Source organism: Oncorhynchus keta, chromosome 35 (assembly GCF_023373465.1).
Source record: "Oncorhynchus keta strain PuntledgeMale-10-30-2019 chromosome 35, Oket_V2, whole genome shotgun sequence".
NCBI lineage: Eukaryota > Metazoa > Chordata > Actinopteri > Salmoniformes > Salmonidae > Oncorhynchus > Oncorhynchus keta.
In genome coordinates this window covers 40,928,530-40,948,384 of record NC_068455.1, presented here as the reverse complement: position 1 = coordinate 40,948,384, position 19,855 = coordinate 40,928,530, and the positions used below count along the sequence as shown (strand labels likewise).

Genomic DNA, 19,855 nt, shown 5'->3' with positions numbered 1-19,855 from the left:
CCTCCATCTCTCTTTCTCTTTCTCTCTCTCTCTCTCTCTCTCTCTCTCTCTCTCTCTCTCTCTCCCGTGTTTGTGTGGGCGTGGTTCCCCAATCTCGGCCTGATTGTCTGCGCCAGCTGGAACCACTTATCTTCCCTTTATATGTTCTGTAACCAGTGTTTCTTGTTGTCGGATCGTTGTTACTTCCCATCCGGACACACTCCCCTGGATTTCTCAGCACGCTATCATAGGAAGATGCGCCCTAGTCCCTGGGTCGGATTCCGTCTGAGTACAGTCTGTCTGTCCTGTTGCTGTTGTAAACTGTATTCATTAAACCATCGTTGCTTGCATCTTGCATCCGCCTCTGTATTGTCACAGAACGATCTGACCAGACCATGGATGCAGCGAGTTCAACGAGTCTGACCGAATTCATTTCCCGCAGTATCACGAGAATGGATCAACAAGAGGAGAACATCTCCAGCACAGGTCGGGCAGTACAAGCCCTGCGACGCAGGTATCCCAGCTGATCCAACAATTACAACATCTGAGGGGTTCCGCTGCGCCACCTACACCGGCAGTTCAACCCGCCCCGCCAGAGCCGGGATTCCCAGCTAGAGCCACGGCTACCGACACCAGAGGGTTATTCAGGTGATCCTGACTATTGCAGAGCCTTTCTTACGAGATGTTCCATGCATTTCTCGTTGCAGCCACGGACCTTCAACCGTGAACAGTCTAAGGTAGCATTCGTACTCACACTGCTATCAGGCAAAGCGGCTCTTTGGGGAACGGCGGTGTGGGCGAACCAGGACCCATGCTGCACCTCTTTCCAGACACTCTCCGAGGAGATGAGAAGGGTCTTCGATCGGGCCGTGGCGGGTAGGGAGGCGGCCAGACTACTCGCTGACCTTCGCCAAGGAGACCGTTCAGTATCGGAATACTCCATCCAATTCCGCACTCTGGCCGCAGAGTGTCAGTGGAACGAGGAGGCGCAGTGGGACATATAATAATAATAATAATAATATATGCCATTTAGCAGACGCTTTTATCCAAAGCGACTTACAGTCATGTGTGCATACATTCTATGTATGGGTGGTCCCGGGGATTGAACCCACTACCCTGGCGTTACAAGCGCCATGCTCTACCAACTGAGCTACAGAAGGACCACTTCCTGCATGGGCTGGAGGACCGGATCCAGAAGGAGATTTATGTTCTGGACCTTCCCAGGAGTTTAAATGGACTAGTGGAACTAGCCTTGAGGGTCGACGCTCGTCTGAGTCGTATTGGCCGCCGAGCATGCCCTAACAGACCGTATAACGACACGGAGGGCGGGCATACCAGCGGCGGGAACACGGCCAGTTCAGCCTCCGCTCACGAACCCATGCAGCTATCCAACTCCCCAGCGGTTTTCCAGGCACTCGTCAATGACGTGCTGAGAGATATGATTGATCAGTTCATATATGTTTACCTGGATGACATACTGATTTTTTCTTCTTCTCTCCAGGAACACGTTCAGCACGTCAGACGAGTGCTTCAGAGGTTATTGGAGAATGGACTTTTTGTCAAGACGGAGAAATGCATTTTTCATGCACAATCCGTTCCATTCCTAGGTTACATCGTCTCGACTGAAGGTATTCGCATGGATCCTGACAAGGTTAAGGCTGTGGTGGATTGGCCTAGCCCAGATTCCCGTAAGGCCCTACAGAGGTTTCTGGGATTCGCCAATTTCTACCGGCGTTTCGTTCGCAACTTTAGTCAGATAGTCGCTCCTCTTACCGCCTTAACCTCCCCCAGAGTGACGTTCAGGTGGTCCGATACAGCCGAGGCTGCATTCGCCAAACTCAAGGGCCGCTTTGTTTAATCCCATCCTCATAGCTCCCGATCCTCGCGTCAGTTCGTAGTAGAGGTGGACGCTTCAGAGGTGAGGGTAGGTGCCTTTCCCAACGTTCCTCTTCTGACGACAAGATGCACCCTTGTGCGTTCCTTTCCCATCGGTTATCACCTGCGGAACGCAACTGACATTGGCAACAGAGAGTTGTTGGCAGTGAAGTTAGCACTGGAGGAGTGGCGCCATTGGTTAGAGGGTTCGGGGTACCTTTTATAGTTTGGACCGATCACAAAAATTTGGAATATATCAGAACCGCTAAGCGACTCAACTCCAGGCAGGCGCGGTGGGCACTCTTTTCGGACGTTTTGACTTCTCTCTCTCGTATCGCCCGGGTTCCAAGAATGTCAAACCCGATTCCCTTTCTCGCATTTTTGACCATTCCGAACGCCCATCCACTCCCCGAGTGCATCCTACCCGGGACCCTAGTGGTATCCACACTCACATGGGAGGTTGAATCGAGGGTCAAAACGGCCTTAGAAGGGGTAACGCCTCCGCCCGGTTGCCCGCCTAATCGGTTGTTTGTGCCGGAGGGGTGTCGGTCCGATGTTATTCGGTGGGGGCATTGCTCCAACGTAGCGTGTCATCCAGGAGTCAGCCGCACTAGCTTTTTGGTTAAGCAACGCTTTTGGTGGCCACTGATGGCTCGTGACATTCACAGTTTTGTCTTGGCTTGCTCGGTTTGTGCCACTGGGAAGACTTCTAATCGACCCCCAGATGGGTTACTCCCCTGGATTTCTCAGCACGCTATCATAGGAAGATGCGCCCTAGTCCCTGGGTCGGATTCCGTCTGAGTACAGTCTGTCTGTCCTGTTGCTGTTGTAAACTGTATTCATTAAACCATCGTTGCTTGCATCATGCATCCGCCTCTGTATTGTCACAGCAATACGCCACACAGTGTCTAGTCTGTCGGAAAGACACATGAAGAAGAAGTAGAAGAAGTCAACAGAGGCTGCATTTCAAAGTCATAAAAGACACATCTCGTCTTCTTAACCTTGCAGTATGTCCTTGGGGGAATCCCCGCGGTCATATTTGTCGTCGGTCCAAGTGATTAGCCAAGCAACGTAAGCCCCTCAGTCCTCGTTTTTAATGGAGTTTGCGAGTGTACAATTATGTTCAGGTCGGGGCCTGAAACGCCCCATAATTCAATTAGCAATGATTGTGCATCCGCTAAGAAAAGTCTGCCGAAACTTCAAACCTCAACATCAATATGGATAAGTCAACATACAAGTGTAAGTTAAAATAACTGTAAAAAGATTAGAAAACGTGCTACTAACGCAAATGACAGCACAAACACGTCTCGTAAAAGTCATGTTTTTGTTTGGTTAGCTTTTGGAAATTGTAGAAAAAATAAATGTCCTTCTTCAGAAGTTCCAGCTAGGCAGGCTAACGTTAATTAGCTAATTAATTTGCTAGCTATCAGACAGTAGGCATATATTAATAATGATACAGTTAATATAAGTATATATGCAATCATAATTGACTGTAGAGCATATAAGGCACCAACAAGCTACCGGTGGCTGAAAACACAAGCATCGAGGGATGAACGAGTAACGAATTTCCGGGCAAGGGCAGTCCATTTAAAAATAATTCCTTCCTCTGTCGCCCCTTGTCCTGCAAGTGTATACTCGTCAAACGTCATGAAACGTCATCAGAAGTGTCCACTTATTTTGAGGGCTGAGGGGATAGGGTGTGTATTTTAAGTGTTTGGAATGCAGTCAGAGACATTCACCGTCAAAATTACGTCATTCCAGTGTGTCACTGCGTATTTTATTAGGATCGCTTTTAGTCTTCATTTGGACTAATCTTCCAAGAGTCCTTAAACATGAAAATACAATTTATAACAATGAGCTTTTTGGTCAGAATTTAAATAAAATAGGCATAAGGTTAGCAGTGTGGTTTAATGTAGGTTTAAAATCACATAATAGCACGCCTGATTTGGGAAACTGAGGAGAAAACGAAACTTATGGCGCACTTGACAAGCAAACCAAAACTTGAGCCATATTACCAAAAACGAAAGTGATGCAATGTGCACCTGACTGTCTGAGATAAGGACTGCATTTCAATATCATAAAATACACACCCTCGTCCACTTACCCTCGCCTTATGTCCTTGGGGGAATCCCTGTCACCATCTTGGACATCGGTCCAATCGATTAGCCAAACAAGGGAAGTTCGCAATGGAAGCTCCTCAGCCTAACTTCGGGCCTGAAACAGCCCACAATTCAATTCATGATGATTGTACATCTACTAAGAAAAGTCAGCCGAAACATAAAACCTTAACATCAATATGTATAAGTCAATATACAAGTGTAAGTAAAAATAACGAACGTAAAAAGTTTAGAAATTGTGCTACTAATGCAAACGATGGCACAAACAGCCTTGTTAAAAGTAATTATGTTTTTGTTTGGTTAGCTTTTGGAAATTGTAGAAATAAAAAATGTTCCTTCTTCAGAAGTTCCAGCCAGACAGGCTAACGTTAGGTAGCTAATTAATTTGCTAGCTATCACACAGTAGGCGTATATGGATCATTATATAGTTAATATAAGTAGACATGCAATCATAATTGACTGTAGCGCATATAAAGCACGCACAAGCTACCTGTGGCTGAATGTACATGCAAGGGCGGTCCATTTCACAATATTTACTTCCTTCCTCCCTCGCCCTGCAAGTGTACTGTATTCTCGTCAGACGTCATGACACGTCATCAGAAGTGTTCACTTAATTTGAGGGCTGCGGGGTCTTTTAAGCGTTTGGAATGCAGAGGTGGGCCTATCATAATATGGCTGTTACCTCCTGTCCCATGTCCTCACCTACATTACGCTAATGAGTCAGCTAATTTGCATGGCACTATTAGGGTATGAAGGCCTATTCAAAGCGCTTAAGCATGTAGGCGTGTAATAGGACTGAATTTTAATCAAGGCATACTTTTATTTTCACGTTTTTAGAGCACTGCAGTGATGGCCATTATGCCTAATTGCACCACTACTCCTACAGTTGGTAGCCATTGGGCACAGGTGTCAGTTCAATGTTTAGTTTGGTTTAGCCTACATTTGGTTGAGTTGTCAACAAACGTGAATCAAATGTTAAATCGACAACAACAAAAACACGTTTTACAAATCCAATCAGTTATCCACGTGGATTCAACATAATCACGTGTTACATTTTGGGGGGTTGAAACTACGTGGACATTTCGGTTTCCTTATTAGCAAATAGAAACCCAGATGATGTTTTGATGAAACGTACGTTACTTTACAACGCCAGGCGACGCGTTGTGTATCGCGGTATACATATACATAGAGTCAAGTGAGCCCTGCATCAGACGTTTCAACTGGACAGGCCAGGTGAGGACTAGTAATATTGTTATTTACCCAAATCGTGTTTGTGAAGATGTTCCTACAGCTCTGCATACGTTTCCTCCAGTGCATCTTTGCAACTGTCCTGGCCTGGATCGGTGTGCGAGGACAGCAGGTGCACCGCGCATCACAGTTCTCTTCTACAGAAAAAGTCAATCCAGCTACAATCAAGGTGGTGAACAATGATATTTCTCAAGCTGCGGCAACTCCAAGCAGTGTCAATTATCATTTTACCCGACAGTGCAATTATAAGTGCGGTTTTTGTTTCCACACTGCAAAAACGTCTTTTGTCCTGCCTATTGAGGAAGCAAAGAGAGGTTTACAGCTTCTGAAGGAATCGGGTAAGTTTGTCCAAATATTATATTCATGCTATTTCAAATCCATATTTAAATTCACATGATATGTTATGACAGTATTATTATAGCCTATTGCTATGTCATTTAATGTTATATTCAGTGTTTACAATTCAGAATTTCATTATTTTTTTTAAAGGACTGGAAAAAATCAACTTTTCTGGCGGAGAGCCTTTCATACACGACAGAGGTGATTTCTTGGGGAAATTAGTCCAATACTGCAAACACGACCTCCAGCTCCCAAGTGTCAGTATTGTCAGCAATGGCAGCATGATCAGAGAAAAGTGGTTCCAAACATATGGTAAGATGGTTTTCATTTTCATTTCTGTGTTAAAATAAAATATGGTAGGCCAACCAACATCATAAAGCACCCATCATAAACAAACAATCCTCATTAATTCTCATGCGGTCAGGGGGAGAAAAAAAGGTCATTTGATTGACACTAGATGTCAGCACCGGGTTAGTTTTTGATATAAGGTCACAAAATGTAAACTCAGAGAAGCATTTCACACGTTTTATTTGAAAAGCTTCACAGTTGACTCCTTACAAAATGTAGGACTCATCATAAAAGGCAAACTTTGATCATCAAAGTGTTTAAAAAAAGACTTGTTGATATTTTATCTCAATAAATCTAAACTGTCACGTGAATGTGTGGATATTTATACATGTACAATACATTGGGGTTTCAAAATACAATTGTTTGAGATGATGTCCAAAACTCTCCTTGTCCTCACAGGCGAATACCTGGACATTCTGGCCATTTCCTGTGACAGCTTTGACGAGGACACCAACCAGATTATTGGCAGAGCCCAGGGCAGGAAGAGCCACCTGGACAACCTCTTCAAGGTCCGTGACTGGTGCCGGAAGTACAAAGTGGCGTTCAAAATCAACTCTGTGATCAACACCTTCAATGTGGATGAAGACATGAGAGAAAACATCACAGAACTCAACCCTGTACGCTGGAAGGTTAGGGTGTTCCAATGCATTAACATTACACACCAGTAATGCTGTATCGCTGTATAGAGGTGTCTTTCTTCTCATACCATAGATGTAACTAATGAGTTGTATGGCCTTGACTTCACTGTGTGTGCTGTATAGGTGTTCCAGTGTCTGCTGATCGATGGCGAGAACGCTGGGGAGAACAGTCTGAGGGAGGCAGAGAGGTTTCTCATCAGTGATCAGCAGTTTCAGGACTTCCTGGAAAGGCACAGCAGCATCAGCTGCCTGGTACCAGAGTCCAATCAGAAGGTATGGGACTGGACTTAAGACAAAGAGAACACAATATTATATTTTTTTATTGTCCGTTATATACAGTATATTATGATGATTCAACAACAACTACTCTATTTAAGTTGTTTCCAAATGCTACTAAGGTTTAAAGTACACCATTAGAAAAAAAGGGTTCCAAAAGGGTTCTTCTGCTGTCCCTATAGGAGAAGCCGTTTTGGTTCCAGGTAGAACAATATTTTGGGATGCATGTAGAACCCTCTGTGGACAATATTGTAATACAAAATAGTTTTGACATTAACATGTTTCCTTGTCTTCTCTTGTCAGATGAGAGATTCCTACCTCATTCTGGATGAATATGTAAGTCCTTTTTTTTTCAATCTGTTATTTTACATGATACTCACTCTACATTCCTAGTCTTAGCATGCCCTTTAAAGGAGACGGTCCTCATCCATCAGAACTATTTAACAGCTGTCTAAATGCTTCTCATCGATTGAGATTTATAGACATGTACCTTCACATAGTAAGTCCCAGAGTAATGTGTGCCTTCAATCTTGATCAGAGGGGATTTACAGGCTTTGAGAAGGATGAAATGAGATGCTGTTTTGTCGATATTTTATATTTATTAGTATTAGGTACGAGGTTTCATAGTATTGATATTTCGATAATGGACTAGATTGTCAAAAGGCTCTTCTATGACCAGTTGTTAACACTTTATAACAACTTTCATGATTAAGCCTTTATAAATGCTTATACAATTCTTTATAAATGATTCTTCGTGTTCTAAATGCTTATGAATTAGATTTTTTTTTTAATTGCATTTTTAGATGCGTTTCCTGGATTGCCGAGAGGGGAGGAAAGATCCATCCAAGTCCATCCTTGATGTTGGCGTGGAAGAGGCCATTCAGTTCAGTGGCTTTGACGAGAAGATGTTCCTAAAGAGAGGAGGGAAATATGTGTGGAGCAAAGCTGACATGCGGCTCGAGTGGTGATCCACACATTATAATCAGTTATTGCTACACTTCTGTATGTATTTTCTGTATGTTTTTTTTATAAAAAATTGTTTCCGCCTGTATAACAGCACTTTACACTTAAATATTTATGATATTCTAAAAGTTATGTTGGAATCTTTTACTGCTATATGTTGAGGTGTTTGAGTACCTTTAATTAGTAGTAAAATCACACAACACAGCTACTCGACAAGGACATCTATTTAATCACTCACTATCCCACGAGATAATAATAACTTTTTGTGTCCCCCGTTTTGTTTGAATTTTCTTATATGCCCTGTTATCCAAATTTGTTTATATTTTCTATTCACCAACCAAGATGCTTATTTGCACTTTCATGTAGCATTTGGAATTTAGCACTTTGATTGAAGTGTAGGAAATGTATGAATTGCAGTGTGTTACATCTCTCTGTGTTTGTAATTTATCTCAAATAAATACAAAATGATGACTTTGCATGATACAGAATGATGTTTCAGTATCTGGATCAGGTTTGTTGCCATACAACCATTCCAATTTTAAGAGGCAACTACTGTAGCTTAAAGTTATATGCTATTGTTCTCCATGCATTTCAGTTTGCTGTCAATGTTATTTTTGGAGGGTTTTACCTTTATTTAACTAGGCAAGTCAGCTAAGAATAAATTCTTATTTACAATGACGGCCTAGAAACAGTGGGTTAACTGCAGCCCGGGGATTCAATCTAGCAACCTTCCGGTTACTGTCCCAATGCTCTAACCACTAGGCTACCTGCTGCCCCAGTGTGTTGTAGTTCTACTAGTGCAGTAAATGTGTATTGGGATAACTTAAATCCCCACCCCTGATAAGATTGCTCACTGGATCACTATGAGGATGGGTTCCCTTGGGACTGACATGATGTCTCTGTTTCCTACAGTATGTTGCAATCATTTATTGACTTTTGTCTCATCAGATCTGGAGATTATTAATGGGACAATAGTTAGTCCCTTGATAGAAACCTATTATATTAAGCAGACCTATAGGCTTACCTCTGTTGCTACTGAAGCTGAATACCTGCATCAAGTAAAGCTTCATTTTCTTTCCTTCTTTTCCTTTCTTCATATTCTTCTTTCTGTTCTAAAACATTAGATATTTCCTTCCTTACTAGTGCTATGCTGATCAATGTTAGTGCTCTCCTACAATAAACACATTTCTTTTCCATTTATTGATATTGGTCCATACTATAGCAAAACAAAATAAAAATAGGCCTACAATTCTGAAATAAATCTCTTGACCAGAATGGAATTTGACACAGTCACTGATTAAATTTTATAACAGGCCAATCAATATGAACTGTAATTCAGAAATTGAAAAATAAAATGATTTAATCTCCAACCAGGCTGTTGATGAGTGAACATTTGATAGTGAAATGTACTCAGTTGGGTAATCCTACGTATTCATAATGCGCCATCGACACTGAAAGCAAAATGCCATTCGTCATTTAAAAAAAAGTTAAACACAGTAGCTATTGATTAACCAGGGCGTTTGGGTCCTGGATGCTGGTTGGCTGAAAGCTGTGGTATATCAGACAATATACCACGGGTATGATGCAAAATGACTTGTTTATTGTTTTAATTGCGTTGATAACCAGTTTATTTAAGTGATATTGCCCTACAAGCCGGTGTTTGGAGGATATATTGGTACGGGTTATGTTAGGCCCGAGACAAAACTGAGGGCTGGCAAACCGTGCCAATACTTCCTCCAAACACCGGCTTCAAGTGCATTATCACATTTATACAATGGGTTACCAACATTATTCATACTATTTCATCCTTTCACGAGATATAGTCCCGACACAAATCTAAGGTTGCTACCCAAGCCGGCTGGTCGTTCGTTCTATCGAGACGCAACCCAGTCATTAAGTCTTTTTTGTTCTACACAGTATGCATGACCGCGACCCAGTTGTTCGTTCTAAATGTTCCATTGCCAAATTGGCTGGGAACGTTCTTATCCCCTCCTTGCTAGCTAGCCAACTTACAGTTACGTCAAACAGTGCAGCCAGAATAACATCGAAGCTGCCGCATTTGCATTTGGTTAAGCTGTTTTCTAGTGACATTTATTTGGATACATCCATAACAATGCGCTAACGATGCAACTTCTTTTGGCCTGTGGCATAGAAATTCTGCTCACTGTTTTTCAGAGAAGCTAGCCATTAATACAGCTAACACAATAGCTTCAAACTGAAGCAGGAAAGACTGCAAACTATCGGCATTTTGTTTGACATTTCTATTGAAATGTCATTCTATACAGTTGAAGTGGGAAGTTTACATACACCTTAACCAAATACATTTAAACTGAGTTTTTTCACAATTCCTTACATTTAATCCCAGTAGAAATTCCTTAGGTTTTAGGTCAGTTAGGATCATCACTTTATTTTAAGAATGTGAAATGTCAGAATAATAGTAGAGAGAATGATTTATTTCAGCTTTAATGTATTTCATCACATTCCCAATGGATCAGAAGTTTACATACACTCAATTAGTATTTGGTAGCATTGCCTTTACATTTTTTTTTACCTTGGGTCAAACATTTCGGGTAGCTTTCGACAAGTGTCCCACAATAAGTTGGGTGAATTTTGGCCCATTCCTCCTGACAGAGCTGGTGTAACTGAGTCAGGTTTGTAGGCCACCAAGACTGTTGAAAAAGCATTCCAGGGAAAGCTGGTTGAGAGAATGCCAAGAGTGTACAAAGGGGTCATCAAGGCAAAAGGTGGCTACATTGAAGAATCTCAAATACAAAATATATTTTGATTTGTTTATCACTTTTTTGGTTACTATATGATTCCATATGTGTTGTTTCCCGAAACGTGCAATGCGCACGATCTGTGAAAGGCTGCAAGCTATACGCAACACAGCGTCTAGTCTGCAGGAAAGACACACGAAGAAGAAGAAGTCAACAGAACCGTCACATTCACATTCACAGACATTTACAGTCATTCCAGTGTGTCGGCCGCGAAAATCACGAAGACAACAATTAGCTTTTTGGCCATAATCTAATACAGTTTAGTGATAGGTATGAGGTTAGCAGTGTGGTTATGGTTAGGTTCAAAATCACATTTTTAGAATATAAATTGTAGAATTGGGCGGGGTTTATGTCTTTGGTAACGATTTGTGTAGTGCTGCAGGGCATTTTCAAGGTAGGCACATCACCTTGTGACATTCACAATATTATGTGCAGATAGGCTCGGTTTGTGTTATGTGAGCAAACGGTTTCGAGGCGGGTAAAGAGGACGTACTGGACGTTGCAAGTGAGTCCTCAGTATTTTCCCCATGCAGCTACTATACTGTAGCTGTCAGTCGATAGAGCTTGTCAGCTGTGGTGCCGCTTTCGTTAACCACATAACGGTACTCGTTAGTTGCATTGAATATCATATTCGTTCCTTTCCAAGTGATACGCGGTCAAATCTTTCAGATACATTCATGGATGTATTTAGAATGTCAGTCACCACCAAAAACGATACTCTGTAACCTGCCTTTCAAGCCACCGACATCTTTCCAGGAGATAACCATTGAAGTTCTGCTTTCATCGCTCCTGAAGTAATTTCCTGACCAAGAAGACTGCGCTGTCACAAAAGGCCAGGTAATATTGGTTTATTTCCAACATGTGCACCGAGATGTAATGTTCACACGACAGTTCTGCCTGCGCGGTTTTTCTCGTACAGGCGAGGCTACGCTGTTTTTGTAACATTAACTTGTAATAAGCCGAGGGACAATTTTGAACGAATTTGCTTAGCAAATATAGGCTTACATTGTCATCGCAATTCCAGCTGAAATATCCCTCACCTTTTACACTGTACAGGTAGATTAAAGTAGCATCCCACTGGGCAAAAACTGCTTGAATCAACGTTGTTTCCAGGTCATTTCATTGATTACGTTGAATCAACGTGGAAGACTGATTTGATTTACAAAAAGTCATCAACAACTCCAATGACGTGGTACATTTTTGTTGTTGTTGAATTCACACTAGTTGACAACAAAACTAGACGTTGAATTGACATCTGTGCCCAGTGGGATACTCTTGGTGCAGTAAAATAGTGTTGCAGCCTATTGTAGGCCTTTTTTGTTATAAAATCAGGCCTATTGGAAATGAACTGAGAGGGTGCCAACATTAGGATTGGCTTTTGTTCTGCAATGACCTGTAGTTTAGGAAGCTCTTTTGCATTTGGCATTTGCTTGTCTTGTCTATACTCTGAGCTCTCCAATTCATTTAGCCAAGACTCTATATGTTGATACACTCAGGTGGTGACAACTGTTATGATTTTACGAGCTGCTGTTGTTGACACTGCAGCCACATTATCATTATCCAAGCACAGCGCTCCTCAGCAACCATGAGATCGATATAGTGCTGATATCCGATAGGCTGCTAGTTTTTGTTGAATATGATGCACAGCTAGTTGAACGTACGTACGCCCCACCTTAAAACATTTTTTTGAGTCTAATATCCCCCTGGGTTATTGTTCTAGTGAGTGTCATCACCCAGGATAAGGTAACATTAAATGCTATATAGTGATACTATAAAAATGAATATCAAAGATTCTAGATAAAGTTAATCCGTGATATTCTTCAAGGTAAACATATTGAAACACAAAAGACCATTGATGACACAGTAACACTGCAGAGGTTCATTTCTATATTAATCTCAACCTGTGTTGTTTAGACTGGTTGACTGCTCTTTGTGGGCACCAAAATGTCCTATTGTGCCTTGCCATGGCATTTCCATTCAAATGTACAATATCTAACTTTTTGGACTACCTGACCAAATTCACATAGAAATATGAGTTATAGAGGTAGATCTGTTTTGTGTGTCATTTCTATGCTTCCTGTTTAGAAGTTACATTTTTGTATCTTTTTATTTCAGGTTTTGTACACCAGCTTCAAGCAGCTGAATATACATTATTTTTGTTTATGGAAATATATTTTACAGTGGTTTAGTTTATATGGTACAATGGTACGCAATGACTGCTTGTTTTGTCACAGAAACTGAAATTAGGCAAACTATTAGAATTTTAGCAACCAGGAAATAGTGGTGTGATTTATGCATAGTGCATCTTTAAAATCAGCTAGATAACCTCAGTGGTCAAGATTAGGCCTAGACATGAAATCCTGCGACTGAACAAAGAGCATGTCTGCACAGTCACAGTCGAGGCTGAGAACACATTGTTATACTGTACATGCCCATTTCTCTCTCACTGTCACTGCTCTTATCTGGCCCAATGCTCTACAATTGATTATGTTTCCCTTAAACGATTCTGTGTTGTATCAAACACTTCAAAGGCTAAGTAAATACAGCCTCGCAGACAGGCGTGCAAGGTGATGGAGTTTCTATTTTTCTTATTCCTAGTCGAATGAGGCAGGCATATTCCCATTAGGGAACAAAACACATCCAACTCCAAGGCCAAAGGTTCTGAGAAGAATGGTTGGGCGGGTGGGGGGTTGGACCTGGATTTGCATGAGAGGAAGATGGATGTGTTTTTCAATGGATGCGATATGCCGGTTATGAGAGGCAGGCTGAGAACCCACTGTACCTGCCAGACTCTTGGGAACACAGTCGACATTGCACTCCCCAATCCCTCCGAACTGTGAGTCCTGCCTCAAGCATCCACCTCTACCAGCAGAAAGCCCAGGTGAATGATGCTGACTGACTGCAGCCTTGTGTATTCCTTTTCATTTAAACAGGCACTGCATGTGTACCTGGGTGCGGGGGTGTGTGTTATGTTGGCTTCAAACAGCACAAGCCTCCTTTTCAGTAGTAAAGTACATGGGCATTTCGCAGTGTGCGTCCAAGCATTTCATGGCCGTTGACCTTGGCTTGGCATGTAAACGTGAACAGCTGTCGTTTTTAGAAGACTTGTGAATGATGACGTACATTTCCATGTGAAAGGACCCATGAGCACCAACATGAAGTTTAAAGGAACATATCACAGTTAGTGTCAAATCAAAGCTAAGAGTCTATCTGTTGGTGAAATTAAGGCATAGATCCGTTTTTCAACCAATTGTCATCCAAAACATTTTGAATAAGCAGCTTTGATTTCTTGTCACACAGACGAAAAAGGGGTCTTTAAAAAAAAACATCTACTAGAAAACGTCTAAAAAGGTGTAAGAAATCAAAACGCAATCAGTCATGTTTAAGTAAAGCCCCCTGCCAACTAATATCAACATGTTATATTTAGGTTTGCAGAAATGATTTGCCTTCTGTAAATGTAACAAATATTTCGCTAACTGTTTAGTAGTCCTGTGGCTTGGGCGTAGAAGCTGTTCAGAGTCCTGTTGGTTCCAGACTTGCTCCATTGTTACCGCTTGCCGTACGGTAGCAGAGAGAACGGTCTATGGCTTTGGTGGCTGGAGTCTAATAGTTTTTAGGGCCTTCCTCGGACACCGCCTGGTATAGAGGCCCTGGATGGCAGGGAGCTCGGCCTCCGTGATGTACTGGGCCGTACGCACTACCCTCTGTAGCACCTTGCGGTCGAATGCCAAGCTGTTGCCATACCAAGCAGTAGTGCAGCACGTCAAGATGCTCTCAATGGTGCAATATGCTCTCAATGGTGCAGCTGTAGACCTTTAGGACCTGGGGGCCAATAGCAATATTATTCCCTGCCACCTGTGGGGGAAGAGGCGTTGTCATGCCTTCTTCACGACTCTGGTGTGTGTGAGTACCATGATAATTCCTTAGTGATGTGGACACCGAAGAACTTGAGGCTCTCGTCCCGATCCACTACAGGCCCGTCGGCGTGGATGGAGGCGTGCTTAGCCCTTTGTTTCCTGTCGTCCATGATCAGCTCCTTTTTCTTGCTGACATTGAGGGAGAGGTTAGCACCACACTGCCAGGTCACTGACCTCCTCTCTGTAGGCTGTCTCATCGTCATCGGTGGTCAGGCCAACCACCGTCGTGTCGTCGGCAAACTTAATGATGGTGTTAGTCGTGTGCGGCCATGCAGTCATGGGTGGCCCCCGTGTTGAGGGTTAGTGTGGCGAATGGGTTGTTTTCCTACTCTCACCACCTGGGGTGGTCCAGGATCTAGTTGCAGATGTAGGTGTTCAGTCCCAGGGGTCCAGATTGAGTCAGTTGAACACTGAGCTATAGTCAATGAACAGCATTCTCACGTAGGTGTTCCTCCAGGTGGGAGAGGGATGTATGGAGTTGAATAGAGATTGCGTCGTTTGTAGATCTGTTGGGGCGGTATGCAAATTGGAGTTTTTGGAAAACGCGGTCGACCTAAAAAACTGCCCGAGATTTTTCTGTCTTTCTGTTACCGAACTTTATCTGCACTGTTCCTCAAGTGGCAATTGTTAAAAGTATTTGCTTGAAATACTGGAATGCATGACGGCATGCATCAGTTTAAACGGAAGCATTTACCGGCTAATAAATGCCTAATTACCTTCCGATGTTCATTACCAGGGCCTAAAACTGAGTTTTTGTGTGTTGTGTTGCTACACAAGGTGGGATATAATGTTAGGATGTGTATTTCTTTATGCATTACCAGACATGAAACATGAAACAAAATGGAAGACATTGCTACTGCAGCAATTATTTTGCTAATAATCACAACTTGCACGTGACTGCTTATACTTGAGTTTTGACAGTTAAAAAAAGAAAGAAAGAAATGTTTGCACTGTAGACCACCCTGCAACATGGCTGGTGAATTAGACATTCTTACATTCATGCTAACCTCTCACCATTACCAATAACAGGAGGTTAGCATTTTTTGAGCAGGGCCTAATTTTAGGCCATTATCTTGTAAACGCTTTTAGGCCGGCTGGGAGAGAAAGTTAGAGGCATAACTATCACACCCCCCCCCAAAAATGCTAACCTTATTAGCATTTTTGTTATTGTTATTGGTAATGGTGAGAGGTTAGCATGTTTTGGCGGTATTATCTTTGCCTCTAACTTTCTCACTCATCACTATTCACAATTCATTCATGATTATTCATAATCATTGTAGGATCCACATTTAATGTGGAAGTGTTAAACATATTCTGTTCTTATCTACAATGAAAGTTACTCCAAAATGACCCTACATTATTTACCATTAATGTCTATTGGGCACAACATAATCTGAAACACAACCAAAACAAACCACAAATATATCCAACAAGTTTGTAGAGTCACAAGCTAGATGTAGTCAGTCACAAGCTAGATGTAGTCAGTCACAAGCTAGATGCAGTCAGTCACAAGCTAGATGCAGTCAGTCACAAGCTAGATGCAGTCAGTCACAAGCTAGATGCAGTCAGTCACAAGCTAGATGCAGTCAGTCACAAGCTAGATGCAGTCAGTCACAAGCTAGATGCAGTCAGTCACAAGCTAGATGTAGTCAGTCACAAGCTAGATGTAGTCAGTCACAAGCTAGATGTAGTCAGTCACAAGCTAGATGAAGTCAGTCACATGCTAGGAATGTACGACCAAAAACTTTTGACTACTTTAATACACCAGAAGTGACTTTGTCCAAATATTTATGACACCTTCAAATGGGGGACTAGATTCATAAAGTGCTTTCATTTCAAACGGTAAAACAGATATATATGAAAATACCTTAAAATAAAAGGTGACATTCTGTACTGTCACCTCATTTGACACATTGGAGCTCAAATCCAAAATACTGGGGTATAAACCCAAATCAAAAGATCTAGCTTTAGTGTCCAAATAAATATGTAGTGGAGTGTACACTTACACTGCTGCAGTGGAGTTTAAAGTAGTAGTACACCCGTACAATGGATACACACTTCACACATTTTCAGGAGAACTACAAACCTGAACCTTTCGAAAATGATGCCCGTATGCCTGGGCTTTGATTCGTGTGCGATGTTTAAAGGAAAAGGCAAAAGGCTTGCTCGGTAGGCTACGATAAAGGACCGTTAGAGTGAGCAGTATATATCGTACGCTTCTGTAATTCCACTGGAGAAAATGGGGAATGCTTTGATCAGGTAAATGAATGCGTTATAGTCGTAACCGCGCTTAGAGCCCACACTCCCTCCCTATATTAAGTCAGTCACCATGGTGTTTTGTATCTCCCTTTTTTTGACATGGTAAGTCAGAGACCTTGCTCTTTTGAGTGTTCCTTACTTGAAGCGAGTGTGTTCTGTCTATCTACAGGCTCAATTGTGTTTCCTTCGGTACGTTTCACTTCCTCTCCCTTCTCCAGCCGTCCGTGTTTCAGTCAGTTTTTTTTCTTCCGTTTGTTGCCGAATGATTATGACCCAGGCCGTTAAGTCAGTCTGCGGTCGACACCAGAGAGGGCCCCGCAGAACTAGTCTGGGCAAAGGGGGAGATGAGAAGTACAATGTGCTGGTTCATCATTTTGTCCCGGACTTGGATTCTGAAATAGGGTGTGGGGAGATGTGAGCCAAAATGCTGCGTAAGGCTGTCTAGCCCCATAGGGAGAGAGTTAAGGAGAAGTACATTTTTTATCAATGTCAGACAACAGCAAATGTGTTTCCACATACTAGGGGAGCATGTTTAGCAGCATTGTATTTACTAGTATGTCATAAGGCCTTTCAGTATGTACAACATTATCAATAGAGCGAGCATCCGTTTTAATGGACAATAGTATGCAAATAGAGATTGCATTCCATCTGAAATAGACCTTTTACTCTGCTGTTGCGTTTACTGTGTGGTGAACTGCTAGGTTGTTGTTGGGATGGCCCGGCGTGGCCTTGCTGGAGCGCTCATTCAAGCCACGTGGAAGGGTTATAAGCAGGATGGATTGGGGGGTGGCGGCTCAGTGAGACTCAGTGCACACTCAATCAGTCTTCCCACTTGATTATCCGTGAAGTGCTGTGTTGGGAGAATCAGAGAGTGCCGTAAACGTGTCAGTCCCGTGGTACGGCTGCCGGGATGACACAAAGGACATCTTTTATCTGTGACTTTGTCCTTTTGTTAAAGAGAGCTTTCACTGTCACTGCATTTTTTTTTTTAACGGTTAGAAGTTTTGAAATACCTGTCGATTTACCAAACTGCATTACGCATGAGAAAATAACCCTGTGCCATGGCCTTTGGATTAAACTGTCTCTCTCTCCCCCCTCCCCCCCTGTCTCCCCCCCCCTGTCTCCCCCTGTCTCCCCCTCCCCCTGTCTCCCCCTCCCCCCTTTCTCTCCCCCTCCCCCTCTGTCTCTCCCCCTCCCCTCCTGTCTCCCCCCTCCCCTCCTGTCTCTCCCCCTCCCCTCCTGTCTCTCTCCCTCTGTTTCTCTCTGTTTCTCTCTTTTTCTCTCTCTGTCTCTCTCTCTCTCTCTCTCTCGCTGTGTGTGTCTGTCTCTCTCACACACACTCACACTCTCTCTCTCTTTGTCTCTGTCTCTCTCTGTTTCTCCTTGTCTCTCTCTCACTATATATATCTGTCGCTCTCTCTGTTTCTCTCTCTCTCTCTCTGTTTCTCTTTGTCTCTGTTTTTGTCTCTGTGTATCTATATATATGTCTCTCTTATTCCCACTTTATCTGCACCTGTCTCTCTCTGCCTCTGTCTCTGTCTCCCTCTCTGTCTCCCCCCTATATATCTCTCTCTGTGGTAAAATGGCATGGTGTCCCGCCTGCCCAGGCAGTTGTGGAATGCAGGTGATGATGATGTAACCGTCTCGGTCTCTGAGCCCAGTCAGGATGAGAGCCTCCCTCTTAGGAGCCCCTGAAAGGAAATATTTGACAATTTTGAATGTTATATTGGTTTGTTCAAGCAGGCAGAAATGGTTCCGGTGTGACGAGTTTTACAGAATGACGGCACAAACAGCATTAACTGTCATTCTGTTACCCAACTTTGCATCTGCACTGTTCTTCAAGTAAATGTGTTTCTGTCAAATGTTCAGTGGGAATTGTTAATAGTAGTTATTGTGCATAGATGTGTGTGGTTTGTTTTACTTGGCAAATCATTTGCTTTTTGTTTGAAATGCATTTTAAAGTGAAAAGAATAAGGGTGTCATGTCTGGCAAAACGGTAATGGTGTGGACAATCTGCTGTACCATTTATGCCCTGTTTTGTTTTGGTGCAATGGGAGAGAATGCACGCAATCTGCTTTAGTGTTGACATTGGTGTTAGAATGAGTTAGATTTGACCTCCACTTTCATCTCAAATGTGGAGGTTCTGATTTAGCTGGACCAAGTATGCTTAGGTTTTACATTTCCATTCTATATTTCAGTACATTTTGTCTTCACACATATATGGTATGTTATCTTGAATGATGCTTTTATGTATTTTTACCCTTGTAGATCCGGTCTCATCCAGCTCTTGTCCCTAGCGTCAACATGTGGCCTAGCGTAGCTGTGGTGTATTGGCTCTTCCAGCCGCTGTGTGTGTGTGCGTGCGTGCGTCCGTCCCAGGGCTCTAGGAGAGTGTGAATCGGCTGACGTCTGTGAGGGCGTTGAGGACACGGAGTCTGGAGGCAAAGGGGAAGCAAGGCCAGTCACACGCTGGATGCTCTGGTCCGTGGAGGGTGTGCAGTACTGTGAGTGAGCTTCTGTGTGTGCGAGCATTGAGCGCTGTGTGTGAACATACTATGTGCTAGCCGGTGTGGGTGATGACCGACAAGGCACGCACAAGTCAACACAACAGGGGTGAGTAGGCACTCGGGGCAGAAGCATTGTGACTGTGCCCACAGGGTTAAATGTGCATTAAGAACGAGTTAACAGTTATGGCAGGAAAGGAAGTGAACCTATTTTGTATACATGTACTTAGAATGTATCCTTGTGGAGTGTTTTTGAAAGGATTTGAAAATGCGGGCACGTCTCCTGACATTACAGTGAAGTTATACACCGCTGAAGTCCGAAGTTTACATACACTGAGGTTGGAGTCATTAAAACTCGTTTTTCAACCACTCCACAAATTTCTTGTCAACGAACTATAGTTTTGGTAAGTTGGTTTGGACATCTACTTTGTGCATGACAATAGTAATTTTTCCAACAATTGTTTACAGACATATCATTTCACTTATCATTCACTGTATCACAATTCCAGTGGGTCAGATGTTTACATACACTAAGTTGACTGTGCCTTTAAACAGCTTGGAGAATTCCAGAAAATGTCATGGCTTTAGAAGCTTCTGACATGCCAATTGACATCA

The 19,855-nt window shown here is 42.7% G+C and overlaps 2 protein-coding genes and 1 long non-coding RNA gene across 7 annotated transcripts in view; 2 read left to right on the top strand and 1 right to left on the bottom strand.

The window, feature by feature from the left end:
- Window positions 1-2,625: 2,625 nt before the first annotated feature.
- LOC118368498 (uncharacterized) lies at window positions 2,626-4,993 on the bottom strand. Its single transcript, XR_008093171.1, has 3 exons — window positions 4,462-4,993; window positions 3,959-4,068; window positions 2,626-2,767 (listed from the first exon to the last, which is right to left on the bottom strand). It is a non-coding gene; the product is annotated as an uncharacterized LOC118368498 (long non-coding RNA).
- A 106-nt stretch (window positions 4,994-5,099) lies between these two features.
- Window positions 5,100-8,259, top strand: LOC118369124 (radical S-adenosyl methionine domain-containing protein 2). Its single transcript, XM_052497046.1, has 6 exons — window positions 5,100-5,557; window positions 5,709-5,870; window positions 6,306-6,535; window positions 6,668-6,817; window positions 7,124-7,156; window positions 7,624-8,259. The coding sequence occupies exons 1-6, from the start codon at window positions 5,251-5,253 to the stop codon at window positions 7,786-7,788; spliced, it is 1,047 nt and encodes a 348-aa protein (XP_052353006.1). The 5' UTR covers window positions 5,100-5,250; the 3' UTR covers window positions 7,789-8,259.
- Window positions 8,260-10,692: 2,433 nt separating this feature from the next.
- Window positions 10,693-19,855, top strand: part of rnf144aa (ring finger protein 144aa) — a 59,923-nt gene continuing 50,760 nt past the window's right edge. For 2 of the 5 annotated variants that reach the window (XM_052497042.1, XM_052497045.1), the window contains exon 1: window positions 10,693-11,397. The gene's annotated coding sequence lies outside the window, so the exon portion shown is untranslated. Of the gene's footprint in view, window positions 11,398-18,977; window positions 19,350-19,855 lie in introns of those variants that run through there. The other 3 variants (XM_052497044.1, XM_052497043.1, XM_035752639.2) reach the window with 3 other exon arrangements.

Excerpts from the sequence above, each read along its gene's own strand:
- LOC118369124 (XM_052497046.1), top strand. The coding sequence starts at position 5,251 with ATGTTCCTACAGCTCTGCATACGTTTCCTCCAGTGCATCTTTGCAACT. Across the intron at positions 5,871-6,305 it reads AAAGTGGTTCCAAACATATG|GCGAATACCTGGACATTCTG; the intron begins GTAAGATGGTTT and ends TTGTCCTCACAG. Across the intron at positions 6,818-7,123 it reads TACCAGAGTCCAATCAGAAG|ATGAGAGATTCCTACCTCAT; the intron begins GTATGGGACTGG and ends TTCTCTTGTCAG.